This window comes from Pungitius pungitius, chromosome 21, assembly GCF_949316345.1.
Source record: "Pungitius pungitius chromosome 21, fPunPun2.1, whole genome shotgun sequence".
In the NCBI taxonomy this organism is placed as follows: domain Eukaryota; kingdom Metazoa; phylum Chordata; class Actinopteri; order Perciformes; family Gasterosteidae; genus Pungitius; species Pungitius pungitius.
The window spans coordinates 6,891,893-6,915,211 of record NC_084920.1 but is presented as its reverse complement, the minus strand read 5'-3'; the positions used below and the strand labels follow the sequence as shown (position 1 = coordinate 6,915,211).

Sequence of the window (23,319 nt, the reverse complement as noted above, 5' to 3'; positions counted from 1 at the left end):
ACGCCGAATACTTGACGTCATTGCGTAACTACATATTCAAGTCAGCCTCCACCCAATATGAAGGGCGGGACGTTTTACTGGATTTTTTTGTGAGGGACGGCAGTATCAGCCTATGCAATTTCAGAATGTTCCAGTTTTGACCAATCAATGTGCGTCAAGTACGAAAGACGACGAAACGACCGGAAGTTTACAAACCTTGACTTAGCCAGCTAACATTCACTTTTATCTCATTTTGAGCAACTGAGCAAGCTGAAAAACATCGTTTTACAAATAACAGAGAAGAAATGGTTTGTGAAAAGTGTACGTATCGCATTGTTAAGATATTGACCACATTTAAATCTAACCTATATTGTGCTATAAGGGAAGTCGCGAGTTCCTTCGAAAGCTAACTTGCTAGCTAACTGTTGTCGTTGCTGTTTTGGTCTGTGAGCACTAACCGTGGCCGTTAGACATGTTACAATTGCTACAACGTTGTATCTACAAATTGTGTGTCACTCATTATTTCAGGCGAGAAGAAGCTTGGTAAAGTCATCACACCTGACACCTGGAAGGATGGCGCACGTAATACAACAGGTAAATTGAGCACTCAAAGTCCATGAATATGTTTTTTGGGATTATGCGGCCTACTGTTTACAGTGAGTGGCCACATTGCGGTCAATTAAAATCCGGAAATGAAGTATCTATTCAAGGACACGGCTCTCTGATGTGATCAGCTTTAGGATAATTCATTTCAAGTCTCCAGAATATATTTGAAATGTTCTGCATTTCTTTTTTGGCACAACCAAGAGCGAGTCTGCTTGATCTGTCAACCGTTATTATAGTCATAAACCTGCGTATATGCTTTGGTTTAATTTATAGCTGTCCATACAAAAAAATTGTGACAAAAGGAGAGACAGTTCTCATACTCGTACATAATCTCGTTTTCTATAATAAATTGCAAGATCAACACCCCTAAAACATTCCCATGCCAATTCCCATAGCCTATTGTGACATCCTTCCTCCGAGATTTCCTTCTGCTTCTTTCCATTTCAGAGGGTGGTGGCCGTAAGCTGAATGAAAACAAGATGCTGACTTCTAAAAAAGCAAGGTGAGAGCTTGCTAAAGTCTGAATGCCATACATTTTGTTTTTTTTAAGGGCAATCTCAGAAATGTTTTATTTACTCATCTATTGTGGTAATTTATTCCCTGCCACTGGCATGGATAAAACTCCTATTGCTGCATTTCTATTTAAGCTACTGTAATATATCTTCCTATCAGGTTTGACCCGTACAGCAAGACAGGCTTTGCTACCTGCAGAATCTGCAAGAGCTCAGTTCATCAGTCTGGATCACACTACTGTCAGGGCTGTGCATACAAGAAAGGTATAAACTTACTCACACTGGACTTACTAAACTAAAAAGAAAGAAAAACTGAATTGGCAATTCATTCACAGATTAAACAAAATCTATGTTGCAACATACATTGTCTGACCGAGGCTGTTGTAACAGAGGTTATAGCTTTCCCATGGACATGTCTTCACTACAGTAGTAGTTTAGAGTATAAACATATCTGTATTGTGTCCAGTAACAAACATCATTTTGAATAGCAAAAAAAGACTATCTTGTCTTTAGTAGTTATGTAAAGTTTGGGGTTCATCTGGCCAGGTTCCAACTTGGCAAAATTGTTATTATTTATTATTTTGCACTAACCCCTCATGACCAAAAAAGTATTTTCACAAAAAATGCAAGCAGGTTGAGGTTAATAAGCGAAATCTAGTAAACTGTCCTTTCCGTGTAATTTGTGAATGACCCCTGATGTTGCTTTTCCCTCGAAACTAAAAACTTTTCTTTCCTCATTTTGTATTATCTAGGAATCTGTGCTATGTGTGGAAGGAAAGTTTTGGACACCAAAAACTACAAACAGACATCAGTGTGATAATCAGTGAACAGTTGTACGAGTGAATAACCGATGTGACGATGAGATTGATGTTTATTCTTGTCATCATTCCGTTTAGCTCTTCTGTGTTTTTTTTCCCACCTTATGTGAAAGAGAGATTTGGAGCTGGCTATGCCCTCTTATTTAAGAATGTCATAGAATGCCACTAGAATTATCTCAGTGGCATACACAGGGAAGTACTGTTGGATCCAAATACACAACCAGTCACCTGTTTCACAAGTCCGGGCTTCTAGTTTTCTTTGTATATTTTAAATTAAATCCTATGGGTGTGATTTTGCTCTTATGAACAGTTATTTTCTGTATGTATATCAAGTCCTGCATTTTTTTAAACAGAATTAAACCATTCAAAATGAAGCGCATGTGACAAGATAATCTTTTGCCTCTGCATGATGCCATAACTGTTACAATTTATCCTCTTACGCACAACATACTCAATTTTTCCTGTACGCCTGTAATAATTGGTTTACTCTGTTCTGTCAGGTGTAACCCCCCCCATCATTCATGTCACAGATAAAGATCATGGTTCACATGTTGTCTGGCGGCAGACTCATTTCCTATCAAAAGGCCTTGCTCTCCCCTCAGCCATTTCTGCACACTTGTTTTTATTTCCATTTATTGATTTATGATGTTGTACCACTGCATAAAAATAGAATCAGTAGTGGTTTTCTTTGGTTAAACGTGACTTTGACTACAACTGGTTATATAATTCTAAAGATCATCTAGTCCGCTTGTTTTATTACTGTCCCTTTGCTCCTGTTATTCTGTGTTGTGGTGCGTTCAGGAACATCAGTATTATAATTCTATTTTTAGCTGTTTAACAGCCATCCATAGATACCTCATGTATATGATATGTAATAGTCTCACTTGCACTACATACTCTAAATCCTGTATTAGTATAACATTGAAACGGTATCATTTGTAATTCAATGAATTACACATAGTTCATTGAACAGTTTTCTTGCCTGCCTACTTATGAACATACAAAGTAAGGCTGAAAACTTTATCATTTTATTTAAGCAAAGAATCTTCAAAATCATCAAAAAGAGAATAATTATATTAAATGCATAACTTATTCTGCGATTTGGATTGCAGATATAATAATTTGCATCTCAGAAAAGTCATACATTATCAATTACAAATAGTGAATGAAATTATGCCTATAGATGGTTTGTAAGTAGGATAATAAAGTGAGGGATGGTAAAATATCCACTTTGAGAATGCACCAATGACATTCCCATTTAAAAAAAAGTCAGTATTGGCATGTGCCAAAATCATATTCCATAATTATTAGCAACAACATCTCAATATAAGACTTTAAATGTAAAATATCTGCCAAAGGCACCAAGAACAGGAATATAATATTTCCTATAAACTTCACAGTGATGGATTTCTGCAGCTGGAGGGAAATTTCCAGTTTGGATCCTGCATCAAACAGCAGCCTTATGTTTCCTGTTATTAGCTTGTATGTGCTCTTTAAAGTCAAACGCAGATCTACTGTTATGCCGGACCTTTACGAGGTGCTACAGAAGCCCTGCATGGAATGACATCTGTTAGGCGCTCTTTGAAAGAGCCAAGAACTCTTCCCTGGTTTTTGGGTCCTCCAGGTAAACCCCCAACATTGTGCTCGTCACTGTACGGCTGTTCATCTTCTGGACACCACGCATGATCATACACATGTGCCTGCAAACAGACACAAATGGCACATCAGCTTTTCAGGAGGAGCTTTTGAGGAAAGTCGTAAAAAGGAACCTGCATGTAGCGACAGTCTTATTTATTATTGTACACTGACCTTTTTAAATTCAAGTGTGTGTTAGGAGGGTAGTTTTAAATTATTTTTTTAAAGGATGAAATTAAGTTTATTTGTGTACTTACGCTGCTTCAATAACCACAGCAACACCTTTCGGCTCCAGAGCCTGTGATATTCCTACAGCAATCTGCTTGGTTAGACGCTCTTGAACTGAAAGACAAAACATGTGATCATGATGTTGTCAGATTTCACCCCATATTCTGGAGGGAACTAGTAGAAAAGGACTGTTGATTAAATGCACATCAAGTTGTTTATGTGTCTGCTTACCTTGAAGCCTCCGACTGAAGATCTCCACAATCCTGCAGAAATCAGACCACAAGCTTAAAGATCAGGCATAATAATGATTAATCGTTTGAGCTCTGACCATCCAACTGTACATGATCTGTGAAGGATTCACAGTACAGGACTCTGTGTCGTGCAACAACAGCAAGAAAAAAAGGACATTGACTCTTTTACTGTTATTCTGGCTTCCTATGTTCAGAGATGGTGTGATATTTTAGGAAAGGGAGGAAGAAGGAGACAGACAGAGTGGCTGTGATAATAATGGTCATTCCCACAGGTCTGAAGGGATTTTCTCATGGTTTCGAGAGCGGATAGAGTTCAGACTGTCAGTGTGCTTGATGAGGGGACTAGATGATGGTCACTGGGCTTTGACTTAATCCTACAGGTCAATGCGGTGCAATAACAGAAGAACGCAGCCACCCGGCAGCAACGCCAGGAACACAAAGCAACATTTGCAGCGGCAGGGTATGATGTGCGTGTGTTACCTTGCCAGCTTGCTCAACCCCACCACTTTTTTGTTGGGAATATATCCGATGTGAACCTGGAGAGAATGGCAAAAATTAGCACTTGAAATGCTCACCTTAAGACACTTTGCTTTTTTCAGTTCAGATTCAGTGTATGCTTTTTAATTATCAAATCCAATGCTAACCATATGTTTAGAAACAGACACATGATTTAATATTAGCTTTTGGCTGGAAAACCCTTCATAGCAGCTCACCCCCCTGCAAGCGCGCGCACCCATGCACCCACGCACACACTCACCTTGCCAAAAAAGGGAACCAGGTGATGTTCACAGAGTGAAAACACGTCTATATTCTTCACAATCACCATCTCATCATGGTCTTCATCAAATATAGCGTTGTTTAAGATGTCTGGAGGATTACAAAGATATGTTTAAACGCAAAAAAATCCCAGTAAAATAGCCACCATAAAAGTTAGAGTCTGAAGTATGGGAGAATACATGCTAGAAAGCATAGAAACCCATCAAATTTTGACATATTTGAAGAAGAAACTTATTCCCCTTTGCTGTAGACTCAGCTCTCCTGACTCTAAATGTGTATTGATTTTTTTCCAAAAAGTTTAAATTGAGTGCCTGAGAGAGACACATATATGGAAGAGACGATATGAATGAAATCCGATGTAGATGCCACCGCCACAAACTACACGTATTAAAAGTGAAATTAGCACATACAACTGTGCTACAGCGTGATGGGTTCTTAATAAATATTTATATCACGTTGGTCCATCTCCCACTGAGAAGCATCCGTAGACTCACCCTCGATGGTTTCGTGGTAGCCCTTGGTGAGGAACTGCATGGCCTTGGCTGCGCGCAGCGGCGTGCGCAACAGCCCCTGGCGGCCCGCGTCCTCTCCGAGCTCCCGCAGGATGCTCGTGTAGGCGGCCTCGAGCGCAGGTAAGCGGGACTCGTCCGCGTCCTCTTTGTGGGACGTCCCGTGCTGGCGTTGTTCGGCGGACTTCTTGGTGTCGATGACGAGGTCTTTGAAGCTGTTGTTGCGGTGGAACTCCTCCACGGTGTCGTTGACCTTCCCGTTGCTGTGGCCGTACATGTCGGAGGTCGGTAGGGGGGTTTCTTTCTTTCTATCTCTGGATGATGGGAAGGAAAGATGAGCGGAGTCCTGACGCTGTCGTTGTCTGCAGGTCCGGTGAGTTCGGCTACTCTGGATCCTTGTGCTCACCGCGTTTATAAAGACTGAAACCGGTGTCTCGTGCGCATTGTCTGTCAAGTTGCCGCCTACGTCAAACCTTTATTTTCGTCAGCAGGTTAAATGTCATCACCCCCCCGCCCCCTCGTGCATTCGAGTTTTGTTCATCACTTGACACGTAGTGTATCATTGTCCCTCTCCAGCCATTCGTTCTGAATATCTTCATTTTCTAGAGAATAGACTGATTGTCTTCCTTTCTTGATGGTTTGTGTTTGTATCAGACTTAATTTATTCTATCGTAGTGTGTGTCACGTTTCACGGCTGGATGAGGACACAACACATTGATTTGACACTGGAGACCAGATTTAACTTTTTAAAAACGGTGGTTCTTTACTGGTGAACAAAAAGAGAACTCAAAACCACTCCAATCGGCAGCACGCAAACTCCACAAAAAGGGGCAGTCAAAGTGATTAACAAAATACAGGGAACTGTCACTAGGGGAATATTTAATAAAGATTTAATGAGGTGATTATATGTGGGGTGATGAGACAATTGGAGCCAGCTGGGTGGACGAGGCAGTGCAACCAGGGAAAAGACACACGCACGCACACACACACGAGGCCAGACGTTACAGTGTGCATGATGGCACTGCCATGCAGGAAGAATGGATATGTTGTTGCTGCGGTTCAACACTGTTTTCAGTGAATGCTCGATTAATTGTTCGCATTGCGACTAAAGCATGGCGTCCATCACAATTTCCCCATAGGCGAACGTCTTGCTTTGTGTAACCAACAGTTCAAACTACAAAGAGAGCACACAAAAGCAGCAAATCCTGAATTTGGGGGAAAATCATATGGAATCTTTTACTTAATTTTTTTTTTTAATTATTATGTTTCTTTGTTCTTGTTGCTCTTAATGTACTAACACAGATAATTTTAAGGCAAGGTCAACAAAGCTGAAATTTAGTATTATGTTTAATCTTAATAAAGGAAATTAATATTAATACAAAGTATATGTAAATTGTTGGAAAAAAACGAAATAATGTTTCACCTGTCAGTAAGTCTGTTCTCTTTTGCACAGAAGCACATTGTGTTCCGGGTCATCTGCCAAGATGATTGTCTACATCGAGTGGATTCTTTTCAAAGTCCTAGTCTGTTACACGATTAGTTTGGTTAATTGTGAGGCCAGGGGCCGCTTGAGTTGGAGGAGAGTGATGAGATCTGTTTACTAGCGAAACCGGACCGGTGTTTTCCTTAATTACGGGTTAGAGCGCTTTCGGACAGTCTTTAGTCGGTTTGGAACCGGAAACTAGAGACTGCAAATCTAGAATGGGGTCGCTTATCAGCAAAGAACGGTAGAAAGAGACCTTGGGGGAAGATGGAAATTTCAATAGATGTGATGAATGATGGAAGTTATGAAAGTGGATGAAGGAAGGTTTTAAAAGTGAAGTTGGCAAATTCTTGAAGTCAAAGATGGAAATGTTAAACATTTAAGGGGATGTGAAGACCAATATAGAAAGTTGCTAAGGATATAATAATAATAAAATATCTACATAAATATACACAGACATATGTATTTTCATCAGGCGCTTAAATGTTAAAACCAAAAGAAAAATAATAAAAACTGTAAATCAAGATATATAATTGATAGATAATAGTAGACTGAACTTTGTTGTTTTGTTTTTATCATACGAGGAACACGTTCAAGTGGATGTTGATGTGGACTAGCCACCAGCGGTAATTTCCCTTGGCACCGCCAATGAAAATGAAACGTCAAGGAAGCAAAACTTTTGAATTACAAGCTGACAAAGTAACGAGCCCTGACAAGAGCAGCAGAGGAGCTGTACCAGGGACAATGAAAGAAGAAGAAGAAACATTAACATTAATGTTCTTATAAGAACGTTCCGTGTGATTACAATGCCAATGTGGTTATCAGAGCCGAGGAGGGAGGCCTCTCATCGGCGGTGGAGGAGGGGAAGATCAGGGGGTGGGCGTATCCCAGTAACGTATACACACACACGCCCAGTGGGGATGAGATGACCCTGGATTATGAGACAATAATGGTTTATCAGTCGGAAATTGCGAATTGTGATGAAATTATGTTTTGGTTTTATGCAAAATGTTAAGAATTGTTTGAACAATTTTATTTTATTCTTTTGATTAGCATGTATACTTAATAAACTAAACAGGTGGGAAATGTTGTAAAAACTGAAATAATGTTTCACCTTAGTCATTCTGTGCTCTTTCGCACAGAGGCACATTGTGTTCTGGGTCATCTGATTAATTTATAAAGTTATGTTTATAAACATAACTAGAGTGGACAAGTCGTCCCAATTCAGCACCGTTATTAAATATTTTGGCTTTATAAAGTGAGGAGGATGTGTTTCAGTTTCAGTATGTACCACAACATATCATGCACTTTAACAAAGTGGTAGGGTTGCATGTTTTTTTTTCAACATGTTAACATGTCTCCTCAAATTTCTCCACTGAGGGATTGGAGCAGAGACACATTAAACCCTCAGTGTATTTTATTGTGGGAAACACTGCTTGTACAACACAAATGTGTGACATATTTATGTAATTGAGCAATTTATATCTTTTACTCACGACAACATGAAATCAGTGCTGAATGAGAGACAATGTTTTCCTTGATTAAAGGCAGAAGCTATTTGCTAATTGTAAACATGTCATAATCATTTAATTGGATGAAGCCCACATTCAGTTAAAAACAGAATATCAAGGTGAATCTTTGGTGCATCCATGATGGTGGAGAGGGAACTATTTCTAGGTCAAGCGAGGAAAAATGATGCAAGTACACTAAGAAGACTAACTTAGTATTTAAAAGCATCTGTGTTTCCTGTGCCTATCCTGCCTTATCTAAGTTAAAACGCCACTGGCGATAATCTGCTGATGTGGCTATAAAAAAAGTCTGGGAAGATCTATCAACAAAGGTAATACGATTCATCCTGCGGGGACCTCCTCCACGCCAAGGCAATCGAGCCAGTCGTTGTGATCGACAGACCGACAGACCGACAGACCGACAGTTAAGTGGTTAAAAAGGTAATAGAAGGCTGGCTGAATAAATCTGAAACAAATGGTCTTTGATGGTGAGTAAACCGCTGTTTACTGAGGAAAATAAAGTCTTCACAGCAAACGAGGATAGCTGTACCGGCCAGCTCATAATGACTTTTAGCTCCTGCAAGCCAAATTCTGTCTCTTGATTCTGAATTGTTCTCAGTCAACTATGATTCATTCAGTTTGAAGACTTGAAGCCAACATGTTAATTATTTTGGACTGTAAAATGTAAAATCTCACTTATTCCCTTCACTTCTAAATGTATTCTTATACATCTTAAATATGTTTGGTTTTGTGGTATTATTGTAAGACGTGGCTGAGTGTTGTGGCCAGGCTGAGGTTGCACTGTGGTTTCAGATAGTAATCTGATTTCAGATAGCAATCCCGGAGCATGGGAAAACTAGACGCACCATACTTGGATTAGGACATAGGCACAGGAGGAGCGGTATGGCGAGGATAGCCGTGTAGACATGATATGTGTATGACACGATATGTGGAATCATGTCATGTCAACTGATTGTTTATAAGACCGTGTCCTCTGAAATAATGTTTTCAACTCCATCCTGTGAAGTACCACCCTGGACAAACCAAACTCACACGCACATACATTTCAGCTTTTGTCATGGAAACTTTTTGCTTGAGCTGTTGCTGATGACATGTTGTTTCTTGGAAACTTGATGGCACAGGTTCTGGAAAAAGGGAGTTGATATTCTCACATGCAAGCATGTAATTAACTTGTTTTACCGCTAAATCAACAGTTACTACTGTGTCTGGGACATTCCCCTCAGCTGATGAATTGAATCATTACTTATTTTATATAATTTATGCTATGCATGCCAACATCATTTATTACCACATCATGCACTCAGGTAATTTATGTGTACAGTTATATGAAAAGCTGTAGGTTTTTATAGTTGGTAGTGATTCAGTGATTCACCAAAAATGTAATACAAAATATATCATTTCTACGATGAAACATCTTAAGAACATTTGAAATATTCCTATATTGTGGCTGTCCCCTCTTCTTAACAATGATTTTTCGGATTTCTAACGCCATGAAACGACAGCGCTAAGAATCTTTTCGCGTTGCATTGCCACCTTCAGGCAAACACAAAGAAGAAGAAGAAGAAGAAGAAGAACGTTGTTTCCGGTTCGCTCGCGATGCGACATCAGCGCGGGAGATTCCAGCATGGCGGTGCATCCGAAACATAACCTGTCTCTGGACAGTCCGGCCGAGCATGGCTTTCTAAGCTTCGTTTTCTCCATGCCGGAGAAACCGGACACTACTTTTAGGATATTCGACCGCAACGACTACTACACGGTTCACGGAAAGGACGCCATATTCGCGGCGAAGGAAGTTTTCAAGACGAATGGGGTCATCAAATATTTGGGCTCAGGTAATCCTTTCCCCTAATAGCTCAGGGTTAGCTAATTTGAGTCAGCCGAGGAGCTAAATTAGCCACAAATGCAATCCATTAGCCGAGGCCTTGCTATGTACTGCATATTTAGCTTAGCGTTAAATCGCACCGATTGATTTTTTTTAAATCTTGATCCACAGGGACCCGCAAGCTGGAGAGTGTGGTGCTGAGCAAGCTGAACTTTGAGGCCTTTGTGAAAGACCTGCTGCTTGTGAGGCAGTACAGAGTAGAAGTGTACAAGAACCACAGCAGGAGCAGCAAGGAGCACGACTGGAAGATTGACTACAAGGTACCGTGTTGATTGTGGAGTGTTTTCTGTCTGTTAAGACTGCGGTCATCTCAGCCGACACTCTGATATCCGTGGTCAACTCAGCCGACGCTTGAATTTTAGTGCACGTTTGTGCTGACATTTACGGTATTGAGCAAGTAACCGAAAAAAGTCTATTTATATAGTAAATTCCGGACAATGATAGAAGTGTGTATGTACAGGACCTCTCTGACTACTCGTGTACTACCAGGATGAGGAATATGAAATAATTTGACTGTACAATTCAGATTTCTCAAGTAAAAAGCCCTATAATTGCTAGTTCAAAATGTCTACATATTTGAGCAGCAATTAAACCAAATTCCTCAATAGTTCCATACAAAGACCAATGCATGGGTGTTAAAGACCTCTCAGACTACAACCATGATGAATATCAAGCCTTTTTACTGTACAGATTTTAAAATATCTTCAAAGTAAAAGTCATATTTTGCAAGTTCTATTTAAATAGACCTTTTTTCGGTTACTTGCTCAATACCGTAAATGTCAGCATAAACATATACTAAAATTCAAGCATCGGCTGAGTTGACCACGGATATCAGAGTGTCGGCTGAGTTGACCGCAGTCTGTTAAGGCCCTTTTACGATTTACATCAGTTGTGTCGTCCGTGTTGGTTTGTGCCAGATTGGCATCGTACAAGTGGTTTGCTGTATCTATACATGTTATTGACCCTAGTCCTAAAACGTTAAGAGAGACCGACTGCTTTACTTGTTCACGTTCATTGGGTGTTCAGAACCAGAACTCTAAATACAGGATGATGTTGCTTTCCTCAATTGCTGAATGAATAGATTTAGGTAAATCACAAGTATACCATATTAAATTAAAGGTGAGTCTCCTTTTCACTCTAAGGCCTCTCCGGGAAACTTGACTCAGTTTGAGGAGATCCTGTTCGGTGGCGGAACCGGAGCAGTGGGTTGTACGGGAGTCGTGGCCGTGCGGCTCGCCACCGGAGCAGATGGACAGCGAGTGGTTGGGTTCGGCTATGTGGACGCGGCCCAGAAGACGATGGGAGTGTGCGAGTTCCCGGACAATGAGATCTTCTCGAATCTGGAATCCATTCTAGTTCAAATCAGTCCCAAAGAGTGTCTGTTGGCTCAGGGCGAAAGCAACACAGACAGCGTCAAACTACGGGAGGTATGTTCAATGTATCCCAGTGACGTGCGGTGATGTCAATAAGAGGGTAGGCGCTGAGTTATGAAAGCCAGATTACCTGATTTGTTGTCTATGCTAACACGTCAAAACTAGGGCTGTAGCGATACACTAATCTCACGATACACGATATTCAGCTCACGATACGATATATAATTCGATACGCTTACATCATTTTTTGATAGATTTAAAGGGCACAGAGTGATTTTGGTGACATCTTGTGAGTGTTACATTTACTTGGATTAATGGAAATGAAAACTCAAATATCAGACAGCTTGCAAAATAAATGCTGGACAAAATAGTTTTTAAGCCTAAAAAGTAAGCCTAAAAGTAAACTTAAATCTTAAAATTTTAAGATTGGACGGGTCCTCGCTACTCCTTGCACGTTTGGGCACTGGCCATATGGTTAGAAATGGGGTCGAGGACGCCTGTGGCGTTCGCAAGTCAGTGGTGTTAGTTCATGTTTCCACTAGGCTTGGAATTTAATATCTTCGAAATCTTTTAAAAGGTGTTTTTTTTAGAATTGCGCCCTACGCACATAGTTTAATATTTCTTCCGGCAAAATGCAACATTTAAAGCCCAAGGTCTTAATAGCACACTGCGTGGATTTGAAAAGAATCTGGTTTAATCCCTGGGAGGAGTTCGGTCTTTTACAACTAAGAAATTATGAAGATATGCCAAAAATGTGTTTTTCACTAAATTCAAAATGGCGGAAAATCAAGTAAGGCGCATTTGCATACCATGATTGACTTTTTTGTAGAGCATGCCGAAGAGGACCTGTGTGCCGACTTTCAAGTTGATCGGACATAGGGGACGGAAACTGGCCTAGTGTGGTCTTTTTTAAATTTCTAGAGGGCGCTATAGAGACATTTATTTATACCCAAACGTGAGACCCAAAAATTATCAAATTTTTTAACAGTCCGGATATCCATGCCAAATTTAACAACTTTTAAAATATGATAAAGGCCCCAAAAAGGCCTGCGGTTTGTGAGAATAATAATAATAATAATTATTCCTTGAAATACAATAGGTTTCTCTACGACTAGTCGTAGCGAGGACCCTAATAAAGTGCAACTTTGCAATTAACAATAGAGAGTGAAAGTGGCCTGTTCTTTTGACAGCTTTTTAGCTTGACACTGAACATGAGGTAGCCAGTCTAGCCGCCAGGTAAGTAAACATAGTAGTACCGTGGCTTCTCCAAAACATCAAATAATCAACAAGTCACTAAGAACATTTAACTTAAAACTTAGCTGAGTATTTTAAGGCCTGTAAGCCCATACGTATGTGAGGTAGCCAGTCTAGCGAGCAGAAAAAAAATAAACCATGGCAGCCAGACAATAATTCAAGTTGAAATTTTTTTTTCCCATCTTAGCAAAGTGGCTTAAGGCCTTAAGTGAACACTAAACAAACTATCATCTCTACATAACTGCGGACCAAGTGATCTACTTGGTGATCTACTCCCATTCCTCGTTGATAAAGTGGGCCGTGATGGTGACATATGCTTCAGTTGTGCGCAAGGTCCATCCGTCGCACGTCAGGGCAACTCTCTCCGTGCTGGCCAGGGAGGCTTTAACGTGTGCCCTTGTCTGAGCGTACAGCCGGGGGAATGCAAACCTTGGTAAGGTGTTCGCGGGTTGGAATAGGATAGCGGGGCTCCATCACGTTCACCATGCGCCTAAAGCCGGGGTTTTCCACCACTGAATACGGTCTCAAATCCTGACAAATAAAGTAGGCAATGTACTCTGTAATTTTCTGCGACCTTAGTGAAGCAGATGGAAACTTGTGGGTACAATCGGATGCCGGATTTATATTCGCTGCCATTCTCTGACTATCCTTGGTAAACAGGAAGAGGTAGACGTCTGTGTAAAGTTAGTACGGGTAACTTGCTCTACACAGCAAGACTAGCGACTGGCTGACCAAATCGCTCTTCCTGCAACGCGAACGGGGGTAAACACAGGATTTGAATGGGACGTATGTATCGATACTCGCGGCTAAAAAATCAATACTTTCTTTGGAAAAGAAATATCGATTTATATCCCAGAATCAATAAAATCCCCCAGCCCTAGTCAAAACCATAAACGTTATGCACAAGCGCCGCGTAGGCACGGTCAAAATGAAGGGATTTTTTTTTTATCAGGATGACATCACTATTACTACTCTCTCTCGCTCGCTATAGTTGACGTTATTGCTCAGGATCTGGTGGCGATCACTGAAAAAAAAAGTTTTAATTTTGGTGACTGCACTTCACTGATGTATCTTCAAAGCAAACGAGCGCAAACAAGCAAACACTAAATCACTGGTCAGTATTGGCATCTAATTGTGCGTAACTGTGAATTCAAGGGAAAATAAATAGTCTTCAATACGACTGAACACAAGGGTTTTTGCAAATAGCTTTTTATGATTGTTCACAATTAAAGTGACCATTAACAACATGTTGTTTTAAGGGCAGGTAGGTACGGTTCAGTGGACCAAGATCTTCAGAAAGTGAACCATTTTGAATGTAAGAAAGTTTCCCAGAAAGCTGCAACCATAGTGAAGAAGACATTGTTGTAATGGTGTTTTGTTCAGGTGGTACAACGTGGCGGCATACTGATCTCGGACCGGAAGAGGGCGGAGTTTAGCAGCAAAAATATGATCCAGGATCTGAACAGACTGCTAAGGGCCAAGAGAGGAGAGACTGTGGCGAGCAACACACTGCCCGAGCTGGACAAACAGGTGAGGGAAAAGGAGAACCCTGACATACGCTAAGAGGAAGAAACTCAACAATTCCACCAAAATCCTCCGTGACATGCCGCTCCATTAACAACAACATAACATCAGTGCTTCTGATCGTACATATTCATTGTTAGTGAGGTTAGAAGTCTGAAACGGCCCCTCTTGAACCTGTACAGTCTGCAGGTTTGATACACTAATGTGGCATTCAACAGCTTCTGTTTTCTTCCTGCTGAGATTCATAATTTTATTTTTTTAATGCAATAATCAATCCATTTGATAAGTTAGTATTTAGTAAACTCATAAGGAAGTGGGACAATGAGCCCCAGCTACCGTTTAAATAGCAGTCTGTATGTGGTTATATTTCCAGGTGGCCATGTCATGCTTGGCTGCAGTGGTGCGTTTCCTCGATCTGCTCTCTGACGAGTCCAACTTCAACTCATTCAGTCTCACCACACTGGACCTGGGTCAGTACATGAGGCTGGACAATGCTGCAGTGAGGGCTCTTAACCTATTCCAGGTCAGTGACAGAAGCGGCACTATCACTCCGGATTGACTAAAGAGTCACTTCACACAAATCACATATATAATCAATGATATTATGCAAGATGGTTCCGAAAGGCTACATTGGTCTTGGACACAGTGCTACAGACTACATTATTCATTTAATTTCCTTTACTGTTATAAGACTGGGGCATTGTGTAGAAAGTCTTTTCTGTTAATGGAGGCAGAGAGTCACTTTTATTTGTTTTTGTTGTGTTTTTTTAATTTTGGATATTAATATTGTCATAATGTCCTTAAGAATTTAGTTCATTGATCATTGAAAGCGTGCACTTGCATTATTGTTGTTGTTATTATAATAATCAATCATGCAGCCACATTTTGTTCACAAATTTTACGACAAAGCACCAGCGGAGAGAATAAATTAAGTAGAACTGTTGGTTAGGACATAGCTAAATGACTCTTATTTGTCCATGGTTGTGGATATCATGGCTAGGGTTGGGAATCGAGAATCGATTGGAATCGGGACTAGCTTTGCGATTTACCCGGTATCGTTCCAAATTTTAAAATTCGATTCCTAGTTTCGATTCTCAGTTCGCGGCGCCGACCAGAAATAGAAACCGGTGAACACCAACGAAGAAGCGTCCACCGGAAGTGTTGGCATAACAGCGCGATCAAACATGGATAGCGTCCCGGTTGTTGTGAATTTTTTTGGCGCGTTTTCACCGAGCAGTACGGTACGGGTCGGGTCTGTTAACCATGATAGCGAGCGTTTCCACCGCCAACAGTACCCTTACTTGATAGGCGTGGTGTATTCCAGAAAGTAGTGGTAATGTCACTTGATAGGCGCGGTATTGGACGGAAAGTAGATTGACGTCATTCGATCGCGCGAAAACTGAAAGCTAACCGCAAACAATGGAGGACATACAGCCGATCCTGTTCTTGCTTCTCGATATGTGGCTGTTAAAGTAAATGCTGCGCGGCGACATTGTTGCGACGGTGTTGTAGTTTAAAAATGGCGCATCGTGTGTTGTCTTTCCCCTTGCGGCACGCGCAAATGACGACACTCTTTCAACCAATCAACGTTCTGCAGTGAGTCTAGCTCCACCCTTTAGTACCAAACAACTGTGCCAGGTACCCCAACGGAAGGGTACCCAAAAGTGGTACGGTACGGTGCGGATTTTTGGTACTTTTCTACGGTGGCCGAGAGGGTTCAGACAAATACAAAAGCCACAACACACCCGCAAATGCCACAACACAACACGAACGCCACAATACAAAAGCCATAACACAATCGCAAATGCCGCAACACAACACAAACGCCGCAACACAACACGAACGCCACAACACAAAATACAAAAGCCACAACACACCCGCAAATGCCACAACACAACACGAACGCCACAACACAAAATACAAAAGCCACAACACAATCGTAAATGCTGCAACACAACACGAACGCCGCAACACAACACGAAAGCAAAAACGGAAGTAGCTAAGTAACTGCCCACGGGAGCGAGCGTGTTTTTGACCAACGGTGTTACGTGCCTACTGGTTTTTGAACCTACTGGTTTGGCTACTCGTGCGTGTTTGTTTTGCCCCGACAGCGGCAGATGTTGTCTGCCTCGGTCACCTGATCCGTCAAACATTCACAAACATATTGCTGAAAATGTTCAAAATGCATCCCATATCCAATGCAGCGATTATGATTGTATAAGTGAGCACTACATCACTGCCACGTATAAAGAAATAAATAAAAGAACATACATTTATTAAAAGATCGCCACAACCTGGATTCGAACCCATGCAGTCGATCAAAACAGCAACACTTTATCAGACGGCGGCGCTACGCCGTCGCCCAACCGAGCTGTAAAGTGCCGCTGCTGATTTCACTAGTTATCATAAAATTCCACATCGTCAGTGGCAAGAACATCTTTTGGTTCAGGGTAAGCCAAGACAACTTTTTTTTGGTGGCGTAGCGCGAAACACTTCATACATATTTATCGGTGCTTTTTCGCGATGCTTGTTAGTTATTTACACATTATATCCACATGGTTAAAAAAGTGCTTTACAAACCTGAAATCCTAGAATACACCGGGGATTAAGCAATCACGTAATTAGCAACATCAGTATGAAGGGAGAATTGCATAGTTTATGCAAAGTTTTTACCTCTGCTCAGTAGAAATATATTTAATCAAGCTTTAGAAAAAAAGAGCACAGATGAACCCTCGCAAAGTGCACGAGTTTTTTTATCGTATACATTTAGATGTTATTAAGAGAGTAATCCTACTGGGGCAATAGAAAACCTGACAGAACTATGTATTTCACGCTCCGTTCGTCAAATATACGCTCGTTCCCGTGGGCGTTCCTCCAAAATACGCTCGCTCCCGTGGGCAGTTACTTAGCTACTTCCGTTTTCGCTTTCGTGTTGTGTTGCGGCGTTCGTGTTGTGTTGCGGCGTTCGGTTGTGTTGTGGCATTTGCGATTGTGTTGTGGCATTTGTATTTTGTGTTGTCGCGTTCGTGTTGTGGCAGTTGCGGGTGTGTTGTGGCTTTTGTATTTGTCTGAACCTTCTCGGCCACCGTACTTTTCTCAGTGGAGACACAAATAAAAGGGTACCGTACCGCTCGGTTGTTGTGAATTTGTGACGATTCAGACCAGTGTGCGCTCGCGGGTGCCGGGTGGCCCGAGCGGAGCTGTCCTATCTGTTAAAATGAGCAGTGAAGCTGGCGCTGCAAAGAAAAAAAAGATTGTGTAGCACTCCCCGCGTCGACCGCTAGCACCCCCCCCGTCAGCGAAAGTGTCCCTCATTTGGGGTTGGGAGAGTGTGCCCCGTCTTTGACGCGCTGCGCCGACCGTCCTCCGCTGCCTCTTCCTCTGGCTCCAAGGGCCCATCAGTGGAAGCAAGGTAACGTTTAAGTACCTGCAGTATCATACACTCATGTGTAAATGTTTTTGTGAGGTTTCAAAAATAAAGCTCTCGAGGAAAGTGTACCCCTGTTAAAATATATTAATAATTTATAATGTTTGTACAATATTCAAGTTCATAGTTTGATATTTATATTGTAGTTGAAAACAGCCCTGTTAGAAATTCATAGTAAAGTTAATACAAAGTTCATAGAATTAACATTGATGGAGAAGGTCAGACTATTTCCTTCAGAAAGACCCTTGGTTAGCTAGCTCATTTAAAATATCTTAAACTTAAACTTTTTTGACCCTGCCTCTTAAAAGAATCGGAATCGAGAATCGCTGGGAACCGGAATCGAAACAAGGAATCGGAATCGTTCAAATTAAAACGATACCCAACCCTAATCATGGCCTCTCCTTTGTAGATCAGGCTGTCAAATAGGCCATGGGAACACATTATTGGCATGAAAAACACAATTTGGATTTAATCCTGCAGGGATCACCTGACGACATCAGCGGAGCTCATTCACTGGCTGGCCTACTGAACAAGTGTCGTACCCCGCAGGGCCAGCGGCTTGTTAACCAGTGGATCAAACAGCCACTCATGGACAAAACCAAAATAGAGGAAAGGTAATTGTCGATGCCGGTATAAAATCTTTAAACAGGACATTAATTAATACTTATAAAAGTATTGATATTTCTTAATCTGTACGTCTAGTATTTAGTAGCCTGAAGCTGTCAATTTGTCATATACATATTAATTAATCAACGACGTGCTGTTATTAATCAAATGTTTTTATTTGTGTCATAGTAAATGCTGCCCAGAGTGAAACACAGTGACTAATCTGGATGTGGAAATCTGCATATTGATGAGGGTTCTCATGATGATGATGATGATCTGTAGGCTGGACCTGGTGGAGAGCTTCGTTTGTGACTCCGAGCTCAGGCAGACTTGTCAGGAGGACTTGCTACGGCGCTTTCCTGATCTTCACCGTCTGGCCAAGAAGTTCCACCGTTACTCCGCATCACTCCAGGACTGCTTTCGCGTCTACCAGGCCGTGAGCCACATCCCGGCCCTCGTCTCGGCCCTGGAGAGATACTGTGGTACATTTATGTACTGATGGATGCATGCTGCCAACCCGCCCATCGCTTTCTTATTGGGCTACTAATTGACAAAGCAAACGTTACTTGAGATTGCATTGAGTTACCGTATGATGTGTTTAAGCTCTGTTCAGTAAAAAGGAGTATTTGGTGTTGGTATAATGGATTTTCTGCATTAAGTTAGAGTTAAAGCTGGTAATAGACCTTTTAAACTGGAAGTTTATATGCATGCATGCGTAGCGCGCGCACACACACGAGTGCATTCATTGTCTGTTCATACTAAGTTTTGTGTTGCAGGTAGCTACCAGGTTCTGTTGGAGGCGGTGTTCGTCGCTCCTCTCAGAGATCTGCAAACAGACTTTGTTAAGTACCAGGAGATGATCGAAACGACGCTGGACATGAACCAGGTCTTTGCTTTTGTAGTTCATGTTCCCATGTGAATATCTGTCACTCCTATTATGTTTGACTATTTCCCACATTAACGTGTTTTTCTCCTTGCATCTTGTGTGAAGATTGACCACCATGAGTTTCTGGTGAAGGCATCATTCGACCCAGCGCTGAGTGCGCTGAGAGAAAACATGGACGCTCTGGAGAAGAGCATGCAGGCGGTGCTCAGCGGTGCAGCCAGAGAACTAGGTGAAGACACCGAGACACAATTTATTTCTAACAGATGCAGATCAATGCAAAGCGGTTTATATTCTGTTTCAAGGGTGTGACTAATGGCGTGTATCTGCGGAGTTTCTTTTCCTTTTAAATATGAGGTGTGACAAAACTCCAAAGCAATTCAATTACACCATGTGCTCATCATATGGTGCAGTGTAGTAAATGTTGGTTCAAAAACTCCAGCGACAACAGTACATGTTCAAGACTTGACTCAGACTTCAGCTGCTACATCCGTCACACTCCTGTAGATCGACTAATAGCAGTAAACACTTCAGATCCCTCCAGCTCAAAGACCAGAGGGAAACATCTGGGTCATCTTGCATTGCCTGCTACTGCAGCGGCTTGGACCCAGATAAACTGCAAAAAAACAGTTGCCTTGCATACTCGGATGAAGGCTGTCTCAGTCTATTTTTGGGGCTTCAGTAACAAGAATTTGATGCTTGTCTACCCGGGCCATCAGGCTCCAGTTAGCCCGTACATTCAAACTGCCATCGTAGGGGAGCGGCAACGCTACCTGTCAAACCTTCCTCGAAGTTAAGATTCAGTCAAGATTTCACATAAATTTGACCTTTTTTTTCTTATTAATTTCAAATGAGACATGACAAACTAACTTAAATAAAATTTGTACAAAATTTGCAGAAAAATAATTTGCTCATGCATCGGCCTATGAATGAGCAGGCTGTGGCCTTTAACCCAACATCAGCCTTGTGTCAATACATCTCAGTCCCTGGGACAGCGCCACACTGAGACACATAACTTTGACTAATTAATTTTGACACTTTGCCTGTGCGCTTCAGGTCTGGATGCCGGTAAGACGGTGAAGCTGGAGTCCAACGCCATGCTGGGTTTCTACCTGCGAGTCACCTGCAAGGAGGAGAAGAGTCTGAGGAACAACAAGAAATTCACCGCCCTGGACGTCCAGAAGAACGGAGTGCGCTTCACCAACAGGTCCGTCTCATGCGCCTCGCGTGTCGCATCTCGGCTAAATGGCACTCGTGCTGTCAGCTGATAGCCCGCATGTGCTCTGTGCCGTGTTTGCAGTAAGCTGAGCTCTCTGAATGAGGAGTACACAAAGAACCGAGAGGAGTATGTGGAGGCCCAGAATGCCATTGTCAAAGAGATCATAAACATCGCCTCAGGTGAGAGACAGCTTCTCAGCATGATTTCCTCGATCAATTTGAGTTATTCGTAATCTATTTTACTCGCATGCTGCAATTCACGACCGTTTGAACCACCAGGCTACGTGGATCCCCTCCAGACGCTGAGCGACGTGACGGCGCAGATAGACGCTGTGGCGAGTTTCGCCGTGGCGTCAGTATCCGCTCCCGTGCCGTACGTTCGACCCAGGCTGTTGGCGGACGGCTGCAGGCGCATGGAGCTGCGGCAGGCCAGACACCCCTGCATGGAGACGGACGCAGACACTGCCTTCATTCCCAACGACATGTCCTTCGTCCAGGGAGAGAAGGACTTCTATATTATAACGGGTATAAAGAGTGCATCGTCGAGCTACAATAGACCACAAGATGTTTGCTTTATTGCAGGAATAATTGTATCATAGTTTCTAGGCATATAATAGGTGGTTTTATAGTTAAGTGCCATAGACGGCATGTCCTTTTTTTAAATCAAAATTTCCACAGAGATGGCGTGATCCCTTTGCATACCAACCACATAATCCTGTAAAGGAATCTTTGAAAAAGATCCTTGTCACCCATTTCACATCAGTCCTGCATCAGAAAAATGAAAAACAAAGAATTGCTCTGTTGTGTTCTTATGTGTGGAAAATTGTGTTGGACTTGTGTTGAACGTTCCAAACGCATCTTTCACGGTTTTGGCAATGAGTTTGAAACAAAGAGTGCTGAGACGTTTAGTTCCGTCTAATTCTTAAGTGTAGTTCCTTTTCTTATGACGAAACTCACTTTTATACTTAAGACTCTTCTCCCCTGTTCTGCAGGCCCAAATATGGGTGGCAAGTCGACATTTATCCGCCAGGTGGGGGTTATTGCTCTGATGGCTCAGATTGGCTGCTTTGTGCCATGCGAAAAGGCGGAGCTTAGTGTCATTGACAGCATCCTGGCCAGGGTGGGAGCAGGAGACAGCCAGGTTAAAGGAGTGTCCACATTCATGTCTGAGATGCTGGAGACGGCTGCCATCCTGCGGTAAGAACAGACACACGAGCTGGTTTTAAAACACACACAGATGATGCGCAACTTGGCTCATCGCGCCCGTCGCCCCTCCAGCTCGGCCACGGAGAACTCGCTAATCATAATTGACGAGCTCGGCCGAGGCACGTCCACATACGACGGCTTCGGCCTGGCGTGGGCAATCAGCGAACACATCGCCACCGAAATCGGCTGCTTCTGTCTGTTCGCCACGCACTTCCACGAGCTGACGGCACTGGCAGCGCAGCAGCCCGCTGTCCACAACCTGCATGTCACGGCACTGACCTCCCACAACACGCTCACCATGCTGTACCGGGTCAAATCAGGTCAGCACGCCACACATACGTTCACAGGTTTCTCGTTATATTTACGTGATTTTAAGTGAAGTTAGATCGTTTTTGTGTGTTAAGGTGTATGTGATCAGAGTTTTGGAATCCACGTTGCCGAGTTGGCGTGCTTCCCACCATCAGTGATTGCTATGGCAAAGGAGAAGGCAGAGGAACTGGAGGAGTTCCAGGAGCCTGCAGGGGAGAAGTCTGAGGAGGAGAAGGAGCCAGAGGCCAAGAGACGACGGAAAGACAGACAAGTACAGTTGAATTCTCCCGTAAACTGCTGAAGAATGATACTTATTGAATAGGAAAAGAAAATGTTTTGATTGGCCAAACAATCTTTATCGTCGCTATTTGCAAACAGGAAAAGCCTATAAATTAACACTTTAATATATATATCTTATTTAATTTCCCAACACTTTTTTGAACTAAATATTTTGCCACGCTTTCTGTCCAGCCCTTCTGGCGAGAATTTGCAATGATTAGTCAATTTATTTAATTATAGCCCAAGATTCCAAATTTGCCTCAGAGGGCTCTAGTGACATCCCCTGTCCCGAGACTCATAGGACACACTCCTCAAATAAAAAAAACTGATGGGTAGAAACCTTATGCATAACTGCAGAGGATCTGCCGGGATGGGTGTCCTGTGTAAATCTTGAACAGCAAAAAGATGTACAGTACGTTCAATTCCTGAAGTGATTCAAATATGCATATTATGGTCTTTAACTCAAATGCGTTCAGAGGAAAAAGAGGATCTTCCTTTTGAGTTTATTTGCTGTTGTAAAATTGACTTGACCCCTTCTTGAAGTAGAAAGGCTGATGTCTGACATCTGGTTTGTGTGCGGCTCAAGCTTTGAGCAACTGAGAACCTGATTTCAATCACCGGGATAGTTTAAGATGGCTAATAGGACTCTTGATCAGCTTAGTTTAACCATGAACAGGGCCCTTCCCTAAGAGTTATATTGCTGGCAGAAATGTACACAGTGAGATCCAATATGAACATAAATGCACTTTTTCCATCCATTTAGGTTGGGGAGAACCTGATCCAGGACTTCCTGGAGAAAGCCAAATCCCTTCCTGCTGCCACCATGAGTGAAGACGAGGTGAAGGATGCCCTCAGGAAAATGAAGCAGGAACTTGTTGCCAAAAAGAACACCTATATCAAAGAGATCCTTTCACATTGTGTTCTGGCAAAAACAGCTTGATTTGAAACGGTTTCCATTGTGGCAGTTGTATAGCTTTTCAATAAATAATTATAACCAATTAGTTTTTTTGTCACAATATTGAAATTTCACA

At 42.1% G+C, this 23,319-nt stretch overlaps 3 protein-coding genes across 3 annotated transcripts; 2 read left to right on the top strand and 1 right to left on the bottom strand.

The window, feature by feature from the left end:
* Positions 1-71: 71 nt before the first annotated feature.
* On the top strand, positions 72-2,289 carry cript (cysteine-rich PDZ-binding protein). The gene is made up of 5 exons (XM_037464305.2): positions 72-300; positions 508-573; positions 1,033-1,087; positions 1,258-1,361; positions 1,850-2,289. The coding sequence occupies exons 1-5, from the start codon at positions 285-287 to the stop codon at positions 1,912-1,914; spliced, it is 306 nt and encodes a 101-aa protein (XP_037320202.1). The 5' UTR covers positions 72-284; the 3' UTR covers positions 1,915-2,289.
* A 328-nt stretch (positions 2,290-2,617) lies between these two features.
* On the bottom strand, positions 2,618-5,813 carry gch2 (GTP cyclohydrolase 2). Its single transcript, XM_037464304.2, has 6 exons — positions 5,301-5,813; positions 4,787-4,896; positions 4,510-4,565; positions 4,010-4,041; positions 3,808-3,892; positions 2,618-3,615 (listed from the first exon to the last, which is right to left on the bottom strand). Exons 1-6 carry the CDS (start codon positions 5,590-5,592, stop codon positions 3,486-3,488), a joined length of 705 nt encoding a protein of 234 aa, XP_037320201.1. The 5' UTR covers positions 5,593-5,813; the 3' UTR covers positions 2,618-3,485.
* Positions 5,814-9,867: 4,054 nt separating this feature from the next.
* On the top strand, positions 9,868-23,313 carry msh2 (mutS homolog 2 (E. coli)). Its single transcript, XM_037463457.2, has 16 exons — positions 9,868-10,159; positions 10,321-10,469; positions 11,352-11,636; positions 14,220-14,366; positions 14,734-14,883; positions 18,268-18,401; positions 18,676-18,875; positions 19,170-19,279; positions 19,385-19,508; positions 20,333-20,483; positions 20,577-20,674; positions 20,774-21,019; positions 21,487-21,691; positions 21,773-22,020; positions 22,105-22,280; positions 23,052-23,313. The coding sequence occupies exons 1-16, from the start codon at positions 9,952-9,954 to the stop codon at positions 23,226-23,228; spliced, it is 2,808 nt and encodes a 935-aa protein (XP_037319354.2). The 5' UTR covers positions 9,868-9,951; the 3' UTR covers positions 23,229-23,313.
* The last annotated feature ends 6 nt before the right edge of the window (positions 23,314-23,319 follow it).

Coding starts and splice junctions, on each gene's coding strand:
- cript (XM_037464305.2), top strand. Junction 574..1,032: donor TGGCGCACGTAATACAACAG/GTAAATTGAGCA, acceptor TTTCCATTTCAG/AGGGTGGTGGCCGTAAGCTG. Junction 1,088..1,257: donor CTGACTTCTAAAAAAGCAAG/GTGAGAGCTTGC, acceptor TCTTCCTATCAG/GTTTGACCCGTACAGCAAGA.
- gch2 (XM_037464304.2), bottom strand. CDS start 5,592: ATGTACGGCCACAGCAACGGGAAGGTCAACGACACCGTGGAGGAGTTC. Junction 4,897..5,300: donor CTACCACGAAACCATCGAGG/GTGAGTCTACGG, acceptor GTAATCCTCCAG/ACATCTTAAACAACGCTATA. Junction 3,616..3,807: donor GCTGTGGTTATTGAAGCAGC/GTAAGTACACAA, acceptor GTCTGTTTGCAG/GCACATGTGTATGATCATGC.
- msh2 (XM_037463457.2), top strand. CDS start 9,952: ATGGCGGTGCATCCGAAACATAACCTGTCTCTGGACAGTCCGGCCGAG. Junction 18,876..19,169: donor GGCCCTGGAGAGATACTGTG/GTACATTTATGT, acceptor TTTGTGTTGCAG/GTAGCTACCAGGTTCTGTTG. Junction 22,021..22,104: donor GCTGTACCGGGTCAAATCAG/GTCAGCACGCCA, acceptor TTGTGTGTTAAG/GTGTATGTGATCAGAGTTTT.